We start from the raw sequence: 24,039 nt of genomic DNA on the forward strand, positions 1-24,039 counted from the left end.
CGATGAAGTTATCAAGAATTTCACTTTATTTGGAACCACAGTCAATACCCATGGAAGAAGAAACACCAGTTAAGAAATCAAACAATATATTGCACTGGCAAAACATGCAGAAGAATATCTCCTTAAAATATGAAAAGCAAAACAAACCACTTTGAGGGCTAAAATGTTCCTCACCTAAGCAATGGCATTTTTGATCACTCATATACCTTCGAAAGTTAGACAAAAAATGAGAAGAATTTATTAATTATGACATTGGATAGAATTTGGTATATGCCTCTGGTTTCCAGAAGAAGGGGCAAATCTGATTTGGAACAAGTACAGCCAAAATGCTCTTGAGAAGCAAGGATGGTGAGACTTTGTCTCACGTACATTGGACATGCCGTAAGGAGGGACCAGTTTGTGGAGAAGGATATTATGCTTGGTTAAATAGATAATCAGTAAAAAAGTAGACTGTCAACAAGTTGGATTGACACAATGGCTACAACATTAGGCTCATCTGTGGGCGTGGATGTGAGGCTGGCACAGGACTGTGCAGTGCTTCATTCTTTTGCGTATAGGGCTGCCATGAATTGGAGCCAGCCCAACAGCATGTAACAACGACATAAGAGGAAGTTTCAAAAGGTTCGTGCAGAATGGAGGGAAAAGAAAATATAAAATTCCTATGAACTTTAGAAAACCCAATGTAAATAAGACATGGCTTTAGAACTAAACTTTCCACCTCTACCACTTTTCAGGAAGATCCTTCTCTAACTTCTGCTTCTGGGCAGTCTTCATGTGGCTTGGTATTTTTCTACCTCCATTTTTGCTCTCTCTGCTTGGAATCGCAAGGTGGCCCCCTCAAGATCTTGGCAATCTGCTAACTTCCCTTCTATTTGAAGTTTCAGCCAATGCTGTAAGAACAGAAATTCATACTGGAGATACACTTTAGAAAAGAATAACTAGAACTCTTGTTCTTTGTAGAAAATATTTTCTGGAAAGATTACATCTATAAATTGTTTTGCCTAATAATCATTGAGCAAGATGGCTGGGAGTTAGTTCAAAGTAGAAACATTGGTTGCTTTCTTGTTCGTTAGCAATAACAGAGTACAGCAATAATACAACTACAAAGTGAGAATAAGTCTAGATTGATTTTTGAAACCACATAATAAATGACCACAGACTTACAGACTTCCATTTTGATACCAACTCATGGCAACCCCAATGTGTATTACAGTAGGTCTGTGTTCCATAGGGTTTTGTTTATTTTTTTCAAATCTTATGTCATAGGGTTTTAAATGGCCTTTTTGGGGGGACATAGACTGTCAGGCTTTCCTTCTGAGTTCAAAAGTTTAGTGGTATAAAAACATTACAATTTAGTATCCCATGATTTTGTAGGTCAGAGGCTCAGGATAACATGGTTAGTTGTGTTTCTCAGCATCTCACACTCGTTTCACTGTTTCCCTTCCTCGTTTGCTTTGTGTGTTGGAAAAAACAACTTACTTTTAAGGACCCACGGAAGTAGATCAGACCCACTCGGATACTGTCACTGTTTAAAGGTCAGTTGTGTGACCCAACAAGACAATTGTAGAGATGCTATTGCGGCATACTCTCGGGCTCCACAGATTAGAGGACCTCTTTGGAGGCCATTTTGGCGAGTCTGCCTGTCACAAAACCTAAGTGGCATTTTGCATGACTTGAAAGTTAACTAATAAAACCACGCAGATTTCAATCTTGTAAATCAGATATCTTTCTTCCCAGTTCACGGGGATGAAATTAAATTTAACTCAATCAAAATCCCAACAGAATTGTTTATTAAATTGACAAGCTAGTTTTCAATTGCTTCTGTTGGAGAAAGCGTCAAAGAGCAGGTGTAGAAAAATGGTAATCGATACCAAATAAATAACTGTATTTATCAAAATCTTGGGACACTGGTCCAGGAATACAGAGATGAAGTTGTTTGGAATGACAGGGCAAAGTATAGGTTTTTGGTAAATGATAGAGCCCTTAGTATTCATTTGGAAGCAAGTTAGGTCTTGTCCCAAGAGCAAAAATAATTTCTAAATGTGTTGAAGAGCTCAGTATATTAAATAAAACTGCGAAAAGCACTTTGGAGAATTTTCTTGTAAATTTTTGGTTAGGAAGTCCCCAGTCCAAAAGCTAAGAAATACAATTGGGCTAATAAGAGATTGTTTACTTTAATTAGAGTCTGGAAAATTAAAATGAAAATTACTTTCCCCCCTTTCTTTATTCAATCAGATTGGAAAATATTTGCTTAATCCAAATGTTGGAAAGGGTGTACTCTGGTGGATTGAAATGTAACAATCTTTTTGGCAGTACCCCCTGTACTTGTGTGCATGTCCTTCAATTGAGTCATTTCACTTCCAGGCTTCTACCATAGAGCAATACACAGGTATGTTAGCACAAAGACGTTTATTAGATGTGGTATTAACGAGTTGTGTTGGCGCTGCAGTGGGTAAGTGCCAGTGGTTTAAACCTACTAGTTACTCTGCAGGAGGTAGAGGAGGCAACTTGCTCTTAAAATGATGTCCAGCCTCAGAAACCCTGTATAGTGTCACTGTGAGTCGGAACTAAGACTTGATGGAAGTGGGTGGGTTGGGTGGTGCTGTGTTTATGCTGCTTGACCGCAGTTCACCAAAAGGTAGGAGGTTTGAGCCCATCAGCTGCTCTGTAGGAGAAAAACGTGGCAGATGGCTTCTGTAAAGATTACAGCCTTCGAAAATCTGTGGGGGCGGCTCTACCCTATTCGGCAGGGTCAGTCTAAGTTGCAGTTGACTTGTTGACAAGGGGTGTGGTATCAAATTTGTAGCAGAAACTCCTGGAAGGGCTTTTTGCTTACAAACAATTAATTTAATGAATTTTGGAAAAGTGACTAAGTTTAACCAAAGTAATTGGGAGCAAAACAGAATACACGTGGATCTTTTCCTAGCCTGCACATTTATCATCTCCTGTTGTGGTTGCTTGGTGTCTTCTGATCCATAGCTTCCTCTGTGGCAGAGGAGGCCTGCCCCATAGGGTTGCTAGTCCGTAAGCTCTCTAGAAGCACATTACCAGGCCTTTCTCCTTCACAACCTCCAGACAGGCTTGAAGCACCCCTGGCCTTTTGTTTAGAAGCCAAGCACAGAGCTCCTTTATCACCTCATATTACCCATTTTGTAACACATTTCATAAAAACATGAAAAATCTTACGGTAAGAAACTACTTTCTGCAAGCAGTGCAATCTTTATTTTTTAAAATAATTTTATTTGGGGGCTCATACAGCTCTTACCACAATCCATATATCCATCCATTGTGTCAAGCACATTTGTACTTTTGTTACCATCATCATTCTCAAAACATTTTCTTTCTACTTGAGCCCTTGATATCAGCTCCTCATTTCCCTCCTTCCCTCTTTTCCTCTCTCCCTCCCTCCCTCCCTCCCTCTCTCCCTCCCTCATGAACCCTTGATAATTTCTAATTTATTATTATTTTTCATGTCTTACATTGACCAATGTCACCCACTTTTCTGTTGTCCATTCCTCTGGGTGGGGATTATATGTAGATCATTGTGATTGGTTCCCTGTTTCTCCCCCCACCTTCCTCTTCCCTTCTTGGTATGGCTACTATTGGTCCTGAGGGGTTAATCTGTCCTGGATTCCCTGTGTTATGAGCTCTCATCTGTGCCCGTGCACATGCTCTGGTCTAGCCGGATTTGTACGGCAGAATTGGGGTCATGATAGTGGGAAAGCAGTGCCGCCTTGAGTACTCACTGTACACAAAAAGCATATCATGGTTATTCTCTGGGGACGGTGCAAAGAATCAAAACCTTTCTTTCTTACCACAAGCTATGACTGCTCAGGGAATTCTTTTATTCCCTGGTTACACCTGCCAACAATGGGAAAAATATAGGAAAAATCTGTATCTGTACACAGAACCTTGAAACGGATGATTTTTGAAGATTAATGTGGCATGGGGGAGAGTCCTAGCTAATTAAATGCTTATTTTATGTGAGTGAATAATTGTTATTTAACATGGCAGATGATAAAAATCTTAGTGTAAAGAATCTGTGTACAGAGGAGGAGGAAAAGGGGAGCGATTAGATTATTAGATCGTGGCAGCATTTAAAAGGCATCCACAGGAAGTGCTTTCTTTATGTCTGCGATTAAGGGAGAGGATGTAAAATATCTTCACAAGGGCACTTAATCTGTAGATTTCTTATTTGAGGACTAAAAAGAACATATTTTACATTGCTATTTTAATTTTACATATCTTCTGTCTTAATTTTGTGATGTAATGATAGAGGTGAAGTAGATTTTGTTTAAAGTAAAGACATTGGGGTTTTAGCTAAAGAAAATGATTTTCATATAAAAGGGTATCTTTCTTAAAAGAAGAATTTTGTCCTGAAGCTAATTCACAGTCCTGTAAGAAAAGAAACTGTCATTACTTAAACCCACCCAGAGGTGCCTGGGAAGTCAGAGGTGGCAGCCTACTCCCAAAAAGTGGCAGCCTGGAACACCCCATGGGGCAGTTCCGTGCTGCCAGTGTGGGGCCACGAGTCAGAATGGATTTGGCAGCAGCTAACTGCCCGAAACCACTTTCTTTCTTATTGTATACTTCACGGCACACATTTCCTTGTAATTGTGGCAACTGGGCCAGTAAAATTGTTCTCGTTGGGAACTGAGCTAATAATACAGGAGAAGCACGGTGCGTGTGCCCTGCTGACAAAGACATCTCGCTAACAAAAACAACTCTTTCTGCAGAAGTCCACTAAAGGTGCCATTGTCCTTGACCACGTATTCCGTCACACAAACCTGGTGGAGATAGATTATTTTGGGCTGCGTTACTGTGACAGAAGCCATCAGACGGTGAGTACAATGACTTCATGTGATGTTTTCCTGCTTATAAATTTCATTCTGTCTCTGTCCTTCCCCGATGTGGTTCTAGATGGCTGGTTTCTTTGAATGCGAAAATGACTTAGAAAGCATGAGGAATGTTTTCCCTGATAACTTCTTCACCCGAAGTCTGCAGATTGGCAGGGCACATGCTTATCCATATAATGCCGAGCGTGATGTTTCCGTAACATTTAATTAAATGTATATATTAATATATCTATATATATATAGATATAGATAACTATGAAAGTAAAGAATAAAAACAAAAAATTTTTTCCGGGAATTAAAAATTCAGGTGTTATAGGGATTATGTTACAAAGGTTCCAGTTTGCAACCACATCAAGCAAAGTGCTTTTCATTTCTATTAGTAAAAGTACTTGATAAGCCATTACATAGATATGAAGAGATAAGTGTCTAGTCTCTTGAAGTGACAGATCCTCCTTTACTAAGAAAGTAAACAATTAAGAGAGATATGCAATATAAAAAGGTGTTTATCTAAATTTTAAAAGTTGACTGAACAAATAATAAGTAGGGTGCTCTTATTTATGAGTCTGATGCCAAACTATTCACCAGGGTTAACCAAGAAGATCTGCCTGAGTAGTTGGATGGTGGAAAGTTATTAGAAACCTATGGATTCGATGTGTTTATGGGGCTGAAAAGCTGTCTCTTGGATGATGAAGAAAGGGAAGACCTTAGAGGTGAAGATTTTGAGTGAGGAAGGATATTCATTAGTGTGACTTTGGGTTTAGTGTAAGAAAGATTTTAACTCTTATACTGTCTCAAGGCAAAATGCTCCTGCACTGACATTAAAAGTATCCTAAAGGACTTACCTTTTGTTTTGCATGCTATACAACTCCTTTTGAAATTGACTTTCCTCCTCTTGCTACATCAGTGTCCTTCAGCCTCTGCTGGGTCATTTGGGCCCATTAAATGAGGAATGCGATCTTGAGAGCTGAGCTATTGGAAGTTTGAGTGTGCTACCATGCCTTAACCCCAGAAATGTGCTAAGATGAGAAGAGGCAGACAAATGGAATATTACTGAGGGTGATAACTTGTGGTTTTTCTCCAGTTGGCTTCATAATCTGTTCTGTTTAGCAGGAGGATTTCACAAGGTAGGAGTAGAATATTAGGTGTTAGTTAGCTTTCGGCACAGAGAAATAGCTGTCTAAAGATTAGCAGTCATTAAATTCACACTTCTAAGAAAGAGAATAGGCTATTTCAGAAGTTCACAGGATTCTCTCCTATCCACTTCATGAGTCAATATAGGAAAAGTGTAAATGTATGCTGAATAGTTAAATTGAAAACCATAGAAGCTATCTTATATTCATAAAGCATGTTTCCTAGTAGAGAAAAATAGTTAACTGATCTTAGATAGGATGTAAGGCCCTGTCTGGAAAGATTGGCTGTCTTGCTGAAATTATGTAGACCTTTCTGCTTTTTTCTTTTTAAAGAAGAACAATGTGAAAAGCTAGAGAATTTCAAACAATGTGAATTTTTGCAGAAGAATTAACAGTTTAGTGAGGCTGATTAGAAGTTTTGGAGGGTTTACAGTAACGTCCAAACATTCACACACACATACCCCCATTTTATTTGTGAGGTTTCAGTCCAACTCGTTGCCACTGAGTTGATTTTGACTCACAGGGACCCTTACAGGGCATTGTAGAACTGGGATTTTGAGACTAACATTTTATAGGAGTAGAAAGTCTCATCTTTCTCCCATGGATTGGCTGGTAGTTTTGAACTGCTGACCTTGTGGTTAGTAGCCCAGTGTGTAAACACTACACCACCAAGGCTCCTCTTATAAGGCTTAGCATTCATTATAGTGGTTGTGATATGGATTTTACAAAATTAGAAAAGAAAAGTAGAGGAAAATGTATGAACTTAATGGTGTCAATGCAAATAACATGAAAGAAACTAATTTTTGCCTCAAATTTGTGAACTCATAAAAGAGATAATTTGCAAACACTACTTAATCTTTGCTTGTTTATATGTATCATGTGTACACACACACACACACACACACACACACACACACACACAGTTCACTTTAGTTGTAGGAGGCTGTGTTACCATGTTCCCTGGATAGTAATACCTTACCTCCTCCCACTGCAGATGCTCAGGATTTCCCCAGCATTTAGCTTCTGTGAACACCCCCAGATGCCTATAAGACATGTAGTTTTATTTTGGGAGAATAAAATAGGATGAGTAGGAGAGTGATGGGAGAAAGCAATATTAGTTTCTCCTTCAAGGTTATTTAGTAGGATCTCTATATTGGAGAGGGTTGGTGAGAGCTATTAATAATAGACACAGCATTGAAATTATAATGCAGACTACTGTGCTTAAAAAAAAAAACCTGGGTGAATTGAAATTATCTAAGGCTTGGTAGGACCTTGAAGAGCCTTTTGGGTTCAGAAGTCATCATTAGTAGAGCACGATGTAACAGAAAGTAACTGCTTTGGGATCACATGCAGGTCTGGGTCTTTTTCTGTTCCTTGCCAGATGTGTGACTGAGGGCAAGACACATATGCTTCTTGATCTGCGTATCTGTAAATTGGAATAATAATGCATTCCCTGCATTTTCTCAGTTCTTGATCTGCATATCCTTAAATTGGAATAATAATGCATTCCCTGCATTTTCTGAGTTCTTGATCTGCACATCTGTAAATTGGAATAATAATGCATTCCCTGCATTTTCTGAGTTCTTGATCTGCATATCTGTAAATTGGAATAATAATGCATTCCCTGCATTTTCTCAGGTGTCATGTAGGATCAAATTAGAAAATCAATACGAGCTCTTTGTGGATTATAAGGTGTTAACATGGAGAAGGCATTTCTCGAAACTGAGATGGAGGAAAGTAAATGATGACTTTCTTTGGAAGCACAAACCAGGGAGCTAGGGGCAGAAGGAAACCGTCTGGAAAGGGGAGAGAGAATCAAGTAAGCTCTGGGTCTCAAACACCTTTGGAGGCTCTTTCAAGATGAGTTTTGTTAATATTGAAAGCAATAATGATAGGTGGTATCTCAATACTTCTCACTTTAAAATTAATAGTGATTGTTATGTCTGATATTAAGGATAGCACTTGAGTCTCCTTTACAGATTACCCTTTCAAAAGCTGTGGTTTTAGATAATTAGACGTTTTTGCAGAATGTGGGAATCAGCCTGGCTTTGAGAATCAGGTTGTGAGAGCCGTTACCTTACTGGGAAGCCACAGAAGGGGTAAACATGTAGTAGGCAGATCCAGTCAACTTGTAAACATCCCTCTCCACCATGTATTGCTCCACCGAGACAAAGCCATTAGGTAGAAGCTTCCCAATGTCTTGTATCTTCCACTCTTGCCCCCACTCCTTCTTACGCTTCCTTTCCTTCCCTGTCACATTGGAAGGGTCCCAGTGACTTGGTGTGCTGGCCTGTAACCTTGACAGGCATCTTTTCTGTTCAGATCTCTGTTTCCCATCAGTTTGGGCCATGTTCAAGTCTCTCTCATCTAAAAACCACCCTTCCTCGTTCCTGTACTCTCTTCTGCCTTACCTGCCTCCTTCTTTGTCACACCTTACCTTCTGAAAAGCTTTGTCTAAATTCATTGTCTCCACCTTTTTTCTTTATTGCAACCCACCCCCCAATCATATCGATGTTGTACAAATGCTAGCGAAATCAGTTTCAAAACATTTTCTTCCTTCTTGAATGCCTTGATATCAGCTCCCTAACTTCCTCGCTATATCCTCCAGGAATCCTTATTTTCGTTATTGTCACTGTAGATTCACCTGTCCTGGGTTTCATAAACCAAAAAGCAGAAAAGCACATAACAACTACTCAAGAAGGCTTCCAACAATGATAAAGTACAATAGAGATAAACCCAAGTCTGAAAAAACAACCCCAGAAAGTATTAAAACCAGATCAAGCCCACAGTGTATCGGTAAGAAGATCAAGTGACAAGCTTTTCACCGTTCAGGTCAGATTGATCATTTTAATCTACTGTAGTCGGCTCTCTACTGCTCTCTGTCTGATAACCAGGTTGTTCCCATCCCTCAGTTATCGTTAGAAGGAGGCTTATTCCCTGTGTAAATCCTGCAAATGTGATTTTTTGGCTTCTGCTGTCTTCCATAACCTTCTGCACACCAGCCTCTCACAATTTAAGCTCTGATACTATTCCCTCCTTTGGATTTATATTATATAATTTACAATCCTTGGATCACATGGCTTCGTCCATGTGGGCTTAGTTGATCCACTTCCTAAGACTCCGTCATTTTAAAACTTTGCATAGTTGAGCATTGATCCCTGTCACACCCCTGAAACGCCTCAGGGTCCGTAGTTGCAGAATTCAAAGGATGTTCTCCTATCCTTTTCTTACCTGCCCTTTCTGTTGACACAAGTGCTTGCTGCTTCTGAAAATCTCACCTTGCTCCTATGGAGCCATAGTCTGATGTTCTCTTTTCAAGTTTTCTTCTGGTTTTCATTTTACTCGTTCTTCTTCTCCCTTTCCCGTCTTTCCCTGTCTTTTGAAAGGTTGGTAGTCCTCATGTTTTCACCGCCATTCTCTGCATGCTCTTACTCCCTACCACCTAATGCATCTAAGTTACCTCTGTGGGTACAATTTTTCTCTGATTCCCTACTTTCCTTTAAAATCTAAATGAAGTTGTGTATGTCTCTATCTTCCTCACTGCCCTCGAACGCTCTGAGCAATACTAACCATCACTCACTGATTGTTTGCGGGCAGCCTCAGCACTGTGCTCTCAGCCAGGAGGGGCAGTGCTTGTCTGCAGCCTGATTTATTGTATTTTGCCAGGTGTCTGAGATTTCACTTTCTGTCATTGATTTTATGTTCTGACAAACACCAGAATGACTGATGAAATGTGTGTCATGATAATGTGAGTCCTCTTACAAAGAAACAAAACAGAGTGTCATGTGGATTATTGTGAATTGAAACTATCTGAGGCATAGCATCTGACGGAGGTACAGCATGCAAAGAACAAAAAGCAGGAAGATTTTATGAGATAGACTATGAACGGCATTGTAAATGTCACAAGAGAATGGGAGGATGTGGGGAGAAGAGGATCCCCAACAAATCATCACAGGTCTGGTAGGCGCAATTGTACAGCGATAATAAGTAAAGATTATAGTAAAGTCATAGAGAGCATGAGAGAGAGAGGAAGTTTGAATTAATGGAGTCAGACACAATTCATGGTAGCATGCTCACTTCAGCCCCGCTTGGTGGTCCTTGTGGGGGGAGCCCAGCCGCTAGAGCAGGCGAGAACCCCAACTTTATTGCTAACCAATGATTATATCTCCCTTGGGGGGCATGGTTACAGGTAACCACACGTCACAGGAAGGGGTAGTACAATAGGCATACACATTATAGGAAGGGGATGTATGATAGGCATAAGTGTGACAGGAAGGGGTGTGCCCATAGGAATGGGAAGGTCTAGGGATGTACATGTGATAAGGTGGGCGGACCTTAGATTCATGATGGCAGCCTAACCTTGGTCATCCTTGGGTGGATTTGACCTCTCTGGTGTCTCCTACAAGGAAACAGACAACTACTATCCTTATCAGAAGGGAGTGGGCCCTACTTGTTGTGGGATAATCAGTGGGGTCTGCTTGGTCTAGATGGCTGATAGCTCTTAGGGAGAATAATCCCTGATCTACTGATGACCTCCAAGTGTATAGTCATTCGCAAGCAGCTAAGTTTGGCATATATTTGGGGGAAACAACTTGGGAGAAATCCTTCTGTTTCCCATAGGAGGATGGATGACAATAACTGAAAGTACCCAGAAAAATCTCTGGTGGAGGACTTTTGAGAGCCCAGGGGGTCTGGGACAATACAAGAAGCACCTTCAGGCGATGTCTGACAGGACAAGATATGACAAAATAATAATTTATAAATTATCAAGGGCTCATGAGGGACAGGGTTGCGGGGAGGGTGGGAGAAAAATGAGGACCTGATGCCAGGGGCTTAAGTGGAAAGCAGATGGTTTGACAATGATGAGAGTAATGAATGTACAAATGTGCTTTACACAATTGATGTATGTATAGATTGTGATAAGAGTTGTATGAGCCCCTAATAAAAAGATTGGGAAAAAAAGAAGCACCTTCATAGGGACTCACAGTACTGAAGCTTATTTTTCAAGTGATGAATATATATATGTTTATCTTCCTAGATAATTTTTTTCTGCTCCCTGATTTTAATTACTATCTACGGGCTAATGGCCCTGAAACCTCATATCTCTAAGACATCTCATGAGGCATTGCTTTGAATACAGACTGTAGAGCCAGTTCATTTTGGTTCAAATACTACTTTTACTACTTGTGAGCTGTATAGCAATGCCTCAGTTTACCCATCTGTAACATGGGGTTAGTAATAGTGCTCACTTCATAGACTAGCGTTGTTGTTGTTGCTGCTAGATGCCATCGTTCTGTTCCATAGCAACCCGCTCCACCGCTCTCCCCCACCTCCTACCAAGAGGGTAGCAGTGAGGATTCAAGGGATTTCTATAAAGCATCTAAAGTAGTGATTTAAACTGAGGAGCCAGTGAAATGTAAATGTTAGCTATTCTTCTCACTTGACTTCTCACATGCATCAAGCAACATGTTCAGCGCTGAGGGTACCCTCCTTGCCAAACCTTTCTTCTCATGTTTGTGTGCAGTGCTTGCAGGGATTTTAGAAAACTTTAAATTTGCAAAGTTTTAAGTTGACCATGCTTGTCATAAGTCGAAACAGATGTAAATCTTTGGTTTCTTATAAATATTGACATTACAAAATCAAATTACTACATCACCCTTAACTGTGCCCACTGTGTGTACAATGTCAATTTCATACTCACCATTACTGTATTTTTATTCCTGAAACACATACTTTCTTATGTTTGCTTGCAACCACTCCCTCCCTGGGGAAGCATTTCTGTAAAACCTGAAAGCAAACCCACTGCGTTGAGTTGATTAAAACTCATAGTGATCCGAAACGCATCCTGAATTGGAATAGTAGAGGTTAGGAAAATACCCCCCGGGGCGAGGGGCGTGGGGCAAAAGCTGCTGCAGACAAATGCAGCAGGCACGTGACAAGACAGTGCCTTTAAAATATAGATACACGTGAGCAGATCCTTCGTTTTAAAAAGCAGGTCTTTTTCCTTACTCTCTTTATCTCCTTACATTTGTATTTTATTTTACTTTCTCTATAAAATTTTCTTATTATGTATTTATTATAAAATATGTTTCCTAGTACAGCTACCTTTCTCTATAACAGTATTAAGCATATAAATGGAAGTTTTAAAATATGTATTTTCTGAAACCTTATGGTTCTAATTGTTATTGAACCTTATGTGGTATCTACCATGGTCACTTGCATGCATTTAATTAATTGTTATGCATTTTGATGAATTATTAAATATAAAATAACCATTTATTGGGAACATATTTCTTAGTGAAATGAGTCACACTTTTTGTTTTTTTCTCAATAAGTGCTTGTATTCCTGGGTGATCTTACTCTATTGCTAAGGTGCGATAGACCTTAGCAACAATCTTATTTATTTATTTTTGGTGAATCTGGGCACTATTTACTGAAGTAGATGGATAGAAAAAGAAGTTATTTTGATAAGTTGTTTTGATGAAGCATGATCTCTCAATTCCTTCAGTGCCTTCAATCACTTACCGTATATTCTCAAGTATAAGCTGAGTTTTTCAGCACATTTTTAATGCAGTTTTTGTGGTAAAACTAGGTGCGTTGGCTGAAATTCAGGTAGGCTTATATGCGAGTATATACGGTAGTGAACTATGTAAAATGGTTTTTGTGAACACTCAATTGCGTCTCTTTCAGTTTAGTTAAAAATCAATGAATTTGAAGTTACCTGATGTGTTATGATCATTTTAGTAGTTCAGAGCCAAAATTTCTGGGGGAAATACTTTTAAATGTTTTGCTAAGATTTACCAAATGATTATCAGTAGCCCCCCCACTTTCATTAGAAGCACCAGATTTAATCCAGTGTCATCAGAAAGCGTTAGAAAAAATTTAAAACATTTTTAATTTCAACATACTTTGCCAGTAGTAGCATTATAAAACATAAAATGCTTCTGTCCAATTATGCCCTGTATTTATTTTCATCACAGTCTTGGATATGCAGGTTTAGCTCTATCCATCTGTGGAAAATGTCCAAGAAAGCCAGCTGTTATCAAACCACTCAGCCAAATCAGTTTGCTCTCCATCAAAGATGTTTTACTTTTCAATTTAAATCAGACATGTGCCTGTGAAAAGTATTTCACTCTGGAATTCTGTTTCTAAGATGGATAGACAGATAGATAAAGCACATGTCACCTAGATGAGATAGGTCTACCCTCAGTACATGTAACCAACGCTTTAATTTGTTTTATTTAATAGGACTTTTCTCCAGGAGCCCCTGCACATTTTGTTAATAGTTGGAGAATGAACGCCATAAACTCACTAAGGAGAAATCATCACTCCTGCTGCCTTACTCTGTAATACATTTGAATTCAGAGCAACTCAACATGAACGGAACTACCATGCTTCTAACACCTTCTCTAATCTTTGCCAGAAATATGTATAAGATGAGAAAAGACGAAGCCTTGTCCTGAGTCTGAATTTTTTAAAGGAAAACCAAAAACCCAGAGAAGCATTGATAGAGACTTGGATGGATGGATGGATGTGTTTAGGTGCCATCTAGTTGGCTCCGACTCTTGGCAGCCCTGTGCACAGCAGAACGAAACTGCCGGGACTGTGCCATCCACGCCATTGCTCCTATCCTTGAGTCCGTTTTTGCAGCCGCTGTGCCAGTCCGTCTTGCTGAGGGCCTTCGTTTCCGCTGCCCCTCCACGTTACTCAGCAGGATGTCTTCTGCAGGGACTGGTCTCTTCTGACAACATGTCCAAAGTACATAAGACAAAGTCTCCCCATCCTTGCCTCTAAGGGACACTCTGGCCGTACTTCTTCCAAGACAGATTGGTTTGTCCTTTCAGCAGTCCCTAGTACTTTCAGTGTTCTTCCCCAGCACCACAATGCAAATGTGCTGATTGTTCTTCAGTCTTCTTGATTCAGTGTCCACCTCTCACACTCATAGGAGGCCCTTGAAAATACCTTGCTTTGGGGTCAGGAACATCTTATTCCTCTAAATACCATCCTTGCCTTTCAATACTCTAAAGAGGTGTTGATCAGCATATTTACCCAATACGTGGCATCTTTTGATCTCTGGACTGCTGGTTCCATGAGCATTGATTGTTGATCCAAGCAAGACAACATCCTTGATTGTAAATTGGGGAGGAGAATTATGAAAAGGGCGTGTGGTGGGAAAGGAGATAGTACGCTCTTGGATTCATTTCAGGAAGGGGCTTTAGAAAGGCATATCTACAAGTTGAGGGACTGGGAATTACTAAATCCCTTAGAACTACCCATTGCTTGTGTGATTCTCAAATCTGCATCTATTTATCTTGGACACACATGCATCTAATCATACTTGAAAAGTAAATACCATTCCTAGCCACCTGACTGCTCTGGTTAAATCCTGCATATAATGCCTAACTCCCTTTTCCTCACCAATCGCCAAGTTCTGCCTGTTTCATTCATTAATAGTGTTACTGCCGATTATCCCTTGGCCCCAGGAACAGAGAGGCAGAGTCACCAAGGCTGCAAACCACAAAGGAGTGTATTGACTAGCTCGAGCTATGGCCCAAGTCCCAGAGCACCAACTCAGTGGCCTCCTCCGAGACGAGGACCCCGGCCTGGGGCACGAGCCAAGTGTTTATTCTCCTTACAGGTTACATAAACTGGGTGAAACTACTCCCCCTCACCCTCCCATAGTTCAATGACTTCATCTGGAGACAATTGGTTGTGTAGGTGTTTTTGGTTGACTGGCTCCACTCTCAGCCATTCCAATTGTGGTCACTCAGAACTTTTCCAGGTGTGGTCAGCATCATTGTGATCACTCAGGCCTTTCCAGGTGTGGTCAGCGGCATTTCAGGGGAGAGGGTGACTTTGTTAGAGAAACGAAACTTAGGCCTGCCTTACAATAGATAGAGGAACAAATAATTTTTTCTACTTATACCATTTAGTGACATTTATTACATTTTTCAGGCTGTGTAACCATTCTTACCTTGTTTTTCTACATTTTCTTCCCCCACTGTGAGGAATTCACCACACCCTAAGATTCCTATCTAACTTTTCAGGTTGCTTTTGTCAATTTGATTCTAATTCTTAAAAGAGCATATGGCTCAAGGCAGATATTTTTACTTATTAAGTTAGCCTTTTGTTTGGTTTTAAGAAGACTTGAAGGGAGTGAAAAAGAGAACTATTAATAAATAAGCTAGATGTTGTAGGGGAACCCATGTATGTAGGAACATTTGGTCACATTAATCTCTAGTTCAAGCTGCTATCAGATTAGTGTAGGTTTCTCTCAAAGTTTTCTGCCTGATCTCGAGTCTTATACCTCTCATACATTTTGCCCATGATGTTTCTCCTCTGTACCTTAAAATTCTTAAATGCATCCCTAAGGGAAAATCTGAACTTTTGACATGACATTGGAGATCTTTCAAGATATATAGCAAAACTCATTGCCATCAAGTAATTTCTGACTGATAGCTCCCCCATAGGACCAGGTGGTCCTTCCCTGTGGGTTTCCCAGAGTGCACTATTGATGAGAGTAAAAGCCTCATCTCTTTTTTTGCTCGCAGCTGCTGGTGACTTTGAAACTGCAACCCAACATGTGCTCCTTTGTGCCATCAGGGCCCTCCTCAAGAGATGAGATTCTTACTTGTATTTGAGCTTTTCTTGCAGTATCTCTCTTGTTTTTAATCTCCCCACTCATCCTCCACCCAGAGCCTCACAGGTACTTTAGAGCCTCACTGAACTACCATTAGTAACTCACCTGTCTTTGTACTGTGTTAAGGTTTTATACATACTGAGTCTTCACCTGAACTACTTTCTTGTTTTCTCCTTTTCTCTAATGTTAATCTGCTTACATCCCGTTCTTCCTTGACAACCCAGATTCCATGTCTCCTTCTTACTGATGCTTCCACTGCCCCTCAGGAGTACCTTAAGCTTATTATCTTTCCCACTGCTTTATATTTGTTTATTGAATAAACTCCCCTGTTGATTGGAAACTCCTTGAGGGGAGGAATTGTGCCCCGTTCTTTGCTATCTTGCCAACTTCTATCACTGCAAAGTTAGTGATTCAGAAGATTTGTTGGAAGAGAGAACTCAGCCTTAGACACCATAGGCAGCCAGATGGGGAAGTGCCTGGGTAGGTGTGCCCCACCTTTGTCTTGTTTACCACCTCATTGCCCTGCTGAGGAGCCCTGGTGGCATAGTGGTTATGAATTGGGCTGTGACCCTGAAGGTCATCACCAGCCCTCTCCAGGGGAGAAGTATGGGCTTTCTACTCGTAGAAGGAGTTACGGTCTTGGAAACTCACAGGGGCATTTCTACCTACCCTGTCCTGTAGGGTCACTATGATTTGGCATCGATTTGATGGGGCAGTGAGTTTATTTTTCTGTTTTTCCCTAAGAACCTGTGGCCTTCTCTTTAAAAGAAAAGAAAAAAGCTCCTCCTATAGTTTAAATTTTTAATGTAAAAATAAACCATGTAAAAAACATCACCCAATCAATCCAGTAGGACCCCTGGGGTTTGTAAGCCTGTAAGTCTTACAGAAACAAATAGCCTCATCTTTCTCCCATGGTGCAGCTAATGGGTTCAAACTGCTGACCTTTAGGTTAATAGCCCCGTGCTTAACCCACTGTTCCACCAGTGCTCTTGTTAGCTGTTGCTGAGTTAACTCCTGACTGATGGTGCACATCTGGATGAAATACTGCATAGCCTTGCACCAACCCTGTGAGTGGTGGCAGTTTGGACCATTGTGATCCATCCATAAGGTTTGGGTAAGTATAGCTGCAGGCCTTTCTTCCTAGTTCATCTTTATCTACACCAGTGGTTCTCAATCTGTGGGGCGTGACCCCTATGGGGGTCAAATGACCCTTTCCCAGGGGTTGCCTAAAACCACTGGAAAACCCATAAATGTTTCACAATATGTAATTACAGATTGTTTTGTGATTAATCACTATGCTTTAATTATGTTTAATTATGTTCAATTTGTAACAATGAAAATATATACTGCATGTCAGATATTTACATTATGATTCATAACAGCAAAATTACAGTTATAAAGTAGCAACAAAAATAATTTTATGGTTGGGGGTCACCACAACATGAGGAACTGTATGAAAGGGTTGCGGCATTAGGAAGGTTGAGAACCACTGGTCTAGATGATTTCCTGAACGTTGGTCAGCATCTTAGCAGTATGCAAGCCTCCGCTGATAAATGTGTATTGTCCATGAGGTACATCGGCTGGCAATCAGGCCTAGTGGTAGTAGTGTGCGGATAGTTACCAGGTAGCTGTTCAGAAAACTCTTATCTCGTTGGAGTCATACATGCAGTGTATGGTAGACAATGGTGTGTTGTATGAAGATTTGGATTCAAGTTAAGTTGCAAACTGAAAGGTCACCAGTTCTAATCCTTGAGCCACTCTGGGGAGCCTTGGAAACATGATGGGACAGCTTTACTCTCTGACATGCACTAGAAAATGCTTTTGAAGGCCCTGGCTGTGTTGAGAGTCATTTTCATGACATCTTTTGAACTTAGCATTTTATAATTATTTTTTTCCCCTTTTCCTCTCAGGTGGCTCCTTATAGGGTCACTCTTGAGTTTGGAATCAGCTTGCCACCTATGGGTAATGGTGATGACACTAGTAAGGAGGTCTGGGGGCCCGGTGGGTAAGCGCTTGGCTGTGGTGGGTTGAGCCTCGCAGACCCTGCAGGAGAAAGGTGTGCTAGTCTGTGTCCTCTCGCTTACTGTGCATTGAAATGGACTTGTCTGCACATGGCAAGCATCAACATCACTGCCAGTTGAATGTATGTGAGTCCCATGATTTTTTGCAAGTTTATACACAATAAGCAGTAGACCCCCACCCCCTCCAGCCCTTATTTCTTTATAGTTGACCAACCGTGTCTTCTAAGAAGAAAAGATGCTTTCTTTTTGTTTTCTGTTTCGAATGGGTCTGTTTTGTTCGGAATACAGCACAGAATTCACGTCAGCTTGAAAGAGCCCAGCCAGTGCAGAGGAAGCCCCTGCTACAGCGCTCGCGGATTCTCGCTGCAGCACCCGGGCAACGCTGCAGGCTTTGATGTTCTTCAGTTTCTTTGTTGCTTGTGTGGATTTTGACTTGGATTCAAGAGTGCTTCTGAAGGACCTAGATTTGTTGAGAGTCATCTCCATGACACATCTTGAAGTCCATCCTTTCTTTGTCCTTTGTTCCCTCTCAGTTAGTGGCTGAGAATAGGGATTGCACATGCAACTTCCATGTCACGAATCGTCCCAGGCTTCTATCTTGCTGCTTTCTTCAATGCGTTGTTCCTCGGTTTAGGAGAGGTGAGGGCCTGGGTCCTACCTTGGCCGAGGTTCATTCTTAGTTATGCCCAGTGCCGTTGTGGTTTGTGGTGGTTGTTGATTAACCAACAGTGTGTGGTCAGGAGAAACCATTGATGATTAGCCGTTCTCAACCGCGGGTCAAACGACGCTTTCACAGGGGTCGCCCAATTCATAACAGTGGCAAAATGATAGTCATGAAGTTGCAACGGAAATCATTTGATGGTTGGGGGTCACCACCACATGAGGAACTGTATGAAAGGGTCGCGGCATTAGGAAGGAAGTTTAAAACAAGATGATCAGGAATGGTAGAAGGCGCAACATATGTGAATACCCACATATATGTGTACATAAAACCAACTACGCTTAAGGTCCTTTGTCAATAATATAGGAGATGCACACTTTCTCAGCTTTTTAAGTGCAAGGAACCCTACAGTGTTTCCACACTAGGGACATGTATGACACTGTCTGCTTGCTAGTTACATCAGAAGGAGCTCTAAGGGATGGAATTTCAGACAGTTGATTGATGTCCGTAGGGAAAACTGGTTTGAGAGTTAATGATTCTAGACACGTTCTTGATGATTATAGGAAACAAGGCTTTTTTCCCCTTTTCTTTAAATCTCGGGTTTTGATGCAGATCTCTGATAGGTTGACCTCACTTTAACCTTATTCTGACTCTGAAGCAGATTTTCCCCATGAATATAAAAAGTGATTTGACTCGGAGATGCCAGTAGTCTTCTAATAAAATGCTCATGGTGGACTACTTCCTATATTACTTTGACTTCAATTTAACACAATTTCAAGTACTATATTACATGTACTAAAAGCTAAAGTGATTAGTTTACCTGTTTCTCTAGGATTGGTTCTAGGAAGAGAAGTATTACAGGAAATAGTCTGAATTGGGCAGTTTTTTTGCAGGGGGAGGGAGACATATTTAAGTTTTTTGAATTACGGATTTTGGCTCATAAGTGATTTCAGCGGTCAGTTTGAAAATTTCTCTATTTGGATCTTTCAGTTAATTAGGTACACCCCCCCCCCACACACACACACACACACACTGTTGTGGTAGCAACAGTGCTGCTAAATTTGTTTCTTCTACTAAAGGAGCCTTGGTGGCATAGTGGTTATGTGCTGGGCTGCTAACTGCAAGGTTACCTGTTTGAAACCACTTTACACTCCTGAGAGAAAGACGTCTCAGAAACCCATAAGGGCAGCTCTCCCCTGTCACACTGGGAGACCTTGAGCCGGGATCTCCTCCATAGCTACAGATTTTGGGAGGCGTTGCTCCTGATGCCCGTAGGTTTTCCTCAGCTGCCCTTTGGGTCCTCTTCATCCCCTCCTTGAGGGCCCTCAGGCTTCCACCCACTCTTTTCTTCAGGTCTTCCCACTGCCTCATTCCAAAAGCACATAATTTGAGGGCAGTGGGGCCAGATCATGTAGAGCCATACAGGATATTGTAAGGCAAGTAGGCAAGTAGGATGGGGATTGAGCATCATGTAGGACCTTACAGGATATTGTAAGGACCTGGGCTTTACTCTGGGTAAGAAGGGGAGCTATGGGAACAGAAGAATAAAGGGCTCGTCCCTCTGTTCAAGAGCAGAATCAGGGACACCATCAAAGGAGCGGTCTCAGCAGTCCAGGTGATAGCTGCTTGGACCTCGGTGGTCATGATGGGAGTGGTGAGAATGTGTTGGATTCTGTGTGTGTTTTTAACATAGGACTAAACAGGGTAGAAGTAGTTAAGAGGTGGCCACCAGATAAAGAGGGGTTGACTGAGCCAATGGAAGGAGAGTGAGTGATTTACTGAGATGAAGCAGACTGGGGGTGGACAGGTATTTTTTGAAGGGAGAGGAATCATCATTCCACTTCTGGAAATAGATGTTGAGATTCTAATAGGCATCCAAGTGGAAATGTCCACTTGTTAGCTGGAGTGAGGGAAGACGTCTAGTCTGGCTATAAATTTGAGCGTTGCCAGTATATTGAAAGACCCTTGCTATCAAGTCAGTTCGGACACATGGCACCCCACCCACTGCAGAGCACAGCTGTTCCTCAGGGTTTCCTCACTGGGATCTGGAAGCTGACTGCCAGCCCTTTCTCCCAGCCCGGATGGGCAGGTGTGAATCACTAGCCTTTTGTTTAATAGTCAGTAGAAAGTGTTGGGACCTCGTCAGGGTATAGACGACAGTGAAAACCATGAGCTTTCAATGTAAGGTGTTTTCTCTGTAAGATGTAACCCTAAGAATCCAGCCCTTGCTAGTTAGGGAGAACACGAAACAGCAACAGAGACGGTGAAAATGTGGCTAACCCGGAAGGAGAAGACGCAAGATGGAATAGATGGAATACGGTTCTAGAAACCAGTAGGCAAGTATCTCAGGAAAGTGGATGAGGTTTGAGCATCTTTCATTGGATTTCGTAGCATGAGGATGCTGACTGCACTTAGCATTGAAGTAGACCTAGAGGGGATGGAGAGGAGATAGAGTGTAAGACCGGGTTTTGTTTGGCTTAAAAGATCTCTTAAAGTGCAGAAAGGCGCAGATGTGGGGGTCCAGGGGTATTTTGTTTTAAATGGGAGAAATAAAGGCTCATATTCTGGTAGGAATGGGTGTGTAGAAGAGAAAGCATTGATGGAGCAGGAAAGAGAGTGGGTAGGTGCTGGAATTACGTTCCTGGATAGATGAGAAGGGTTGAGTTGATGTGGAGGGGTTTTCCTTCGTTAGGTCTGTGAACTGCTCATCGTGGTAAGAGGAGAGAAGACAAAGCACATAGACACAGATGCAGGATGGTTGATGTGGTGCAGACACATTTATGCTCCAGTCTGACAGCTTCAATTTTCTCGATGGAAAAGGAAGCCAGCCTTCAGCTGAGGGTGAGGAAGGTGGGGGGAGGGGAGGGAGGTTGTGTTGGAGGTTTGGAGTCAGAAGAGAGTGTGAAGCGAACATGTGAGACAAGAAAATGTAGTAGGATTGCTGAGTAGTACTGAGCCTGACCCTGAGGTCGTTGATAAAGAATTTAAAATAACCCACCAGTGCTTGTATGCTTTGTGTCTTCAGTCACATTGAGCCTCTCAGATGATGCACAGAGTGGAGACAGAGGTAGTTCTTTTTTTTTTTTTAATCATTTTATTAGGAGCTCATACAACTCTTATCACAATCCGCACATACATTAATTGTGTAAAGCGCATTTGTACATTCATTGCCAGAGGTAGTTCTTGACCCCACCTCCAGCCCCGCTCCAGTGGATAGTAGGGAGGGAGCAGGGACAAGGATCTGGGAGTGACTTCAAATGAGTGACTGATAAATAGCGACATGAGGACAGGAGGAGGAGGTGATGAGGAACTGCTGTGCAATGGACACCACTGACTTGTGTATCCTGGTGGCGTCGGGAATGAGAGGGAGTGATCTGAAAACAGAGGATTTGGTAAGGAGAATAAGAAGATTGAAATTGAGAGCTCCGTGAACTGGTAAGAAGGCTGGAGAGAGGTACATTCTGTTTCTTAGCTTGGTTCCTATACTTTTGGGCAGGTTCCTTTACCACGTTTCCTAGTTTATAAGAAAACGGGAAGGGGGGAGGAAGGGGAAAAAGAGGAGCTCATACCAAGGACTCAAGTAGAAAGACTTGGAAATGTTAATGGCAACATATGTACAAGTGTGCTTAATATAATTGAATGATGGATTATCATAAGATTTGTAAGAACCACCAATAAAATGATTAGTAAAATGAGTATCATAATCATTTTTTCTTCATAAGGTAAACAAACAGGATTAAATGAGTCAGTTTGGCCTGCTAACTGCAAGGTCAGCAGTTTGAACCGCCAGCCACCCCTCAGGAGAAAGATGAGGCTTTCTACTCCTCTAAAGAGTTACTGCCTCGAAGCCCTCGGGCAGTTCTATCCTGTCCTGTAGGGGCGCTGAGTCAGAATTTACGCAATGGCAATGAGTTTGGGGGTTTTGAAGATAAAGCAGTACCTGGCACATAGTAAATATTTAATGTGCAACAGTGAGCTCAAATAAACCAGTTATACGGATGGAGCAGGAACAGCCTGGGTTCCATTCTGTTGTACGTAGGGTCCTATGAGTGAGAATTGACTCAGTGGCTCTTCACAACAGTTATTACTGCTGCTATTTTCACAACCCTTAGAGTTGTGCCATGGTCTATGGGTGAGAATGAGGGCTCTGGCACTCTCTGGGTCGAGGGCCACTTTATGAGATGCCAGGTGGACCAACAGTGAGCCACTGAAATCCACTTTGGCTGCAAAATGGGACCCAGTTGTGATTTTTCCTCTCCTGTGGTCGACCATTCCAGCGACAGGCCCTTATTTTTGTCACCGCTGCAAAATAGTTCTGTTACAGTGGCTTCACCTGAGGTCCTAGAGCAGCTGTGATTCCTACCAAGGAGCATGCCCTTTGAATGTGGTGTTCGTTTTATTGCTAGATGCCGTGGAATTGGTTCTGACTCCAACGGAGCACACATTGTGTGGGTAGGGAGCCTGTGTTGGCTTCAGACATTGGGAAAACACAAATAGTTATCATTACCATCCTGGGTTCTTAAAATACATGTAAAAATTGTGTTGAACCCTGAACAAGAAACCAAATCCAACCCACTGCCATTGAATAGCCCTATCTAGGGTTTCTGAAAGGGTACATCTTTGCAAAAGCTAACAGCGTTGTCTTTCTCCCTCAAACTAGCTACTGGTTTTGAAATTCCAACCATGTGGCTAGGAGCCCAGTGCATAACCCTGGGCACTGTGCTGAACCCTAGACTCAAGCATTACCTGTGGTATCTTTTTTGGAGCTCTTTCTGACTTGAGCATCCCTTAGAGAGGTTGTCACCTCTCTTTATAGATCAACAGGTCATTTTTGTTATGTCAACGGATACTGTTTGCATTTAAGGCCTTCTCTTGGTCCTACAAAAAATCTTATTAAATATGAATGTAGTATTCTTAAATTCCCCAAATGAAAATCAGCATTACACCCAACATGGAATAAGGTGGAGAACATCATTTCATGTTGTTCTTACTTTATTCTTATTTTCTTTGCATTCATTCTACAATTAGAGCTTCTCCAAAAGAGCAGTTGTCACATGAGAGGTTGAACCTCAAATTTAACCCATATCATATGAAGACTAGGACATTGATTTACTGGACAGTGTTAGAGTTGTAAGATCCAATTCTGGGATTGTTGCCGAGGAAATTGAGAGATTGGCATCCTAGATGAATGAACGAAGCCTAGGATGTTTCGTGAAGACTGGCAGAGGGTAAGAATGAACTTCTGCCTCTCTGCCCGTTGTGCTCTGAGTAACACAAGTTCAGTTATCAAGGTCGACAAGTCTGGAGTGCCAAGAACTGCCTAACTGCTTGCCTCTTACAGAGGGGTCAGAGCCAAGCAGGCGCTCATGCCCCATGGGCACCGGGTGTCCAGAGTGCAGTATGTTCTCGTTTTAGGAAGCAGGTTTTGAGATGCGAGAACAAGGTCTGCTTTGGTTGCTATCATTATCGTCTTACAAAACAAAATCAGTCCAACAGATGATATACCGACCGCAGGATATAAATCCAAAATAAGTGGTAGGTAAGGGAAGTGGGCGAGAAAGGGGGAGTGGGCAAGAGGGAAGGAGGGAGAGAGAGAGAATACGATGGGACAGTAGAGAGAAGGAGAGAGGGAAAGAAGACCGTGGGAAACAGCACCGACTCCAGAATGTGACTTTATGTGACTGTCTCGCAGGCAAACGGAGCAGGAACTCTGCTTAGTTATAAAACCCCA

The 24,039-nt window shown here is 41.6% G+C and overlaps 1 protein-coding gene across 2 annotated transcripts in view; it reads left to right on the top strand.

Annotated features, from left to right (window-relative positions):
* Window positions 1–24,039, top strand: part of LOC101661196 (band 4.1-like protein 4A) — a 186,737-nt gene that overhangs the window by 107,958 nt on the left and 54,740 nt on the right. For both annotated transcript variants that reach the window (XM_045285089.1, XM_030888909.2), the window contains exon 2: window positions 4,737–4,841. In XM_045285089.1, the coding sequence (XP_045141024.1) occupies window positions 4,737–4,841 (105 nt within the window). The remainder of the gene's footprint in view (window positions 1–4,736; window positions 4,842–24,039) is intronic.

Source organism: Echinops telfairi, unplaced genomic scaffold (genome assembly GCF_000313985.2).
Source record: "Echinops telfairi isolate 266 unplaced genomic scaffold, ASM31398v2 ScPeMD7_7469;HRSCAF=8507_1, whole genome shotgun sequence".
Taxonomy (NCBI): Eukaryota; Metazoa; Chordata; class Mammalia; order Afrosoricida; family Tenrecidae; genus Echinops; species Echinops telfairi.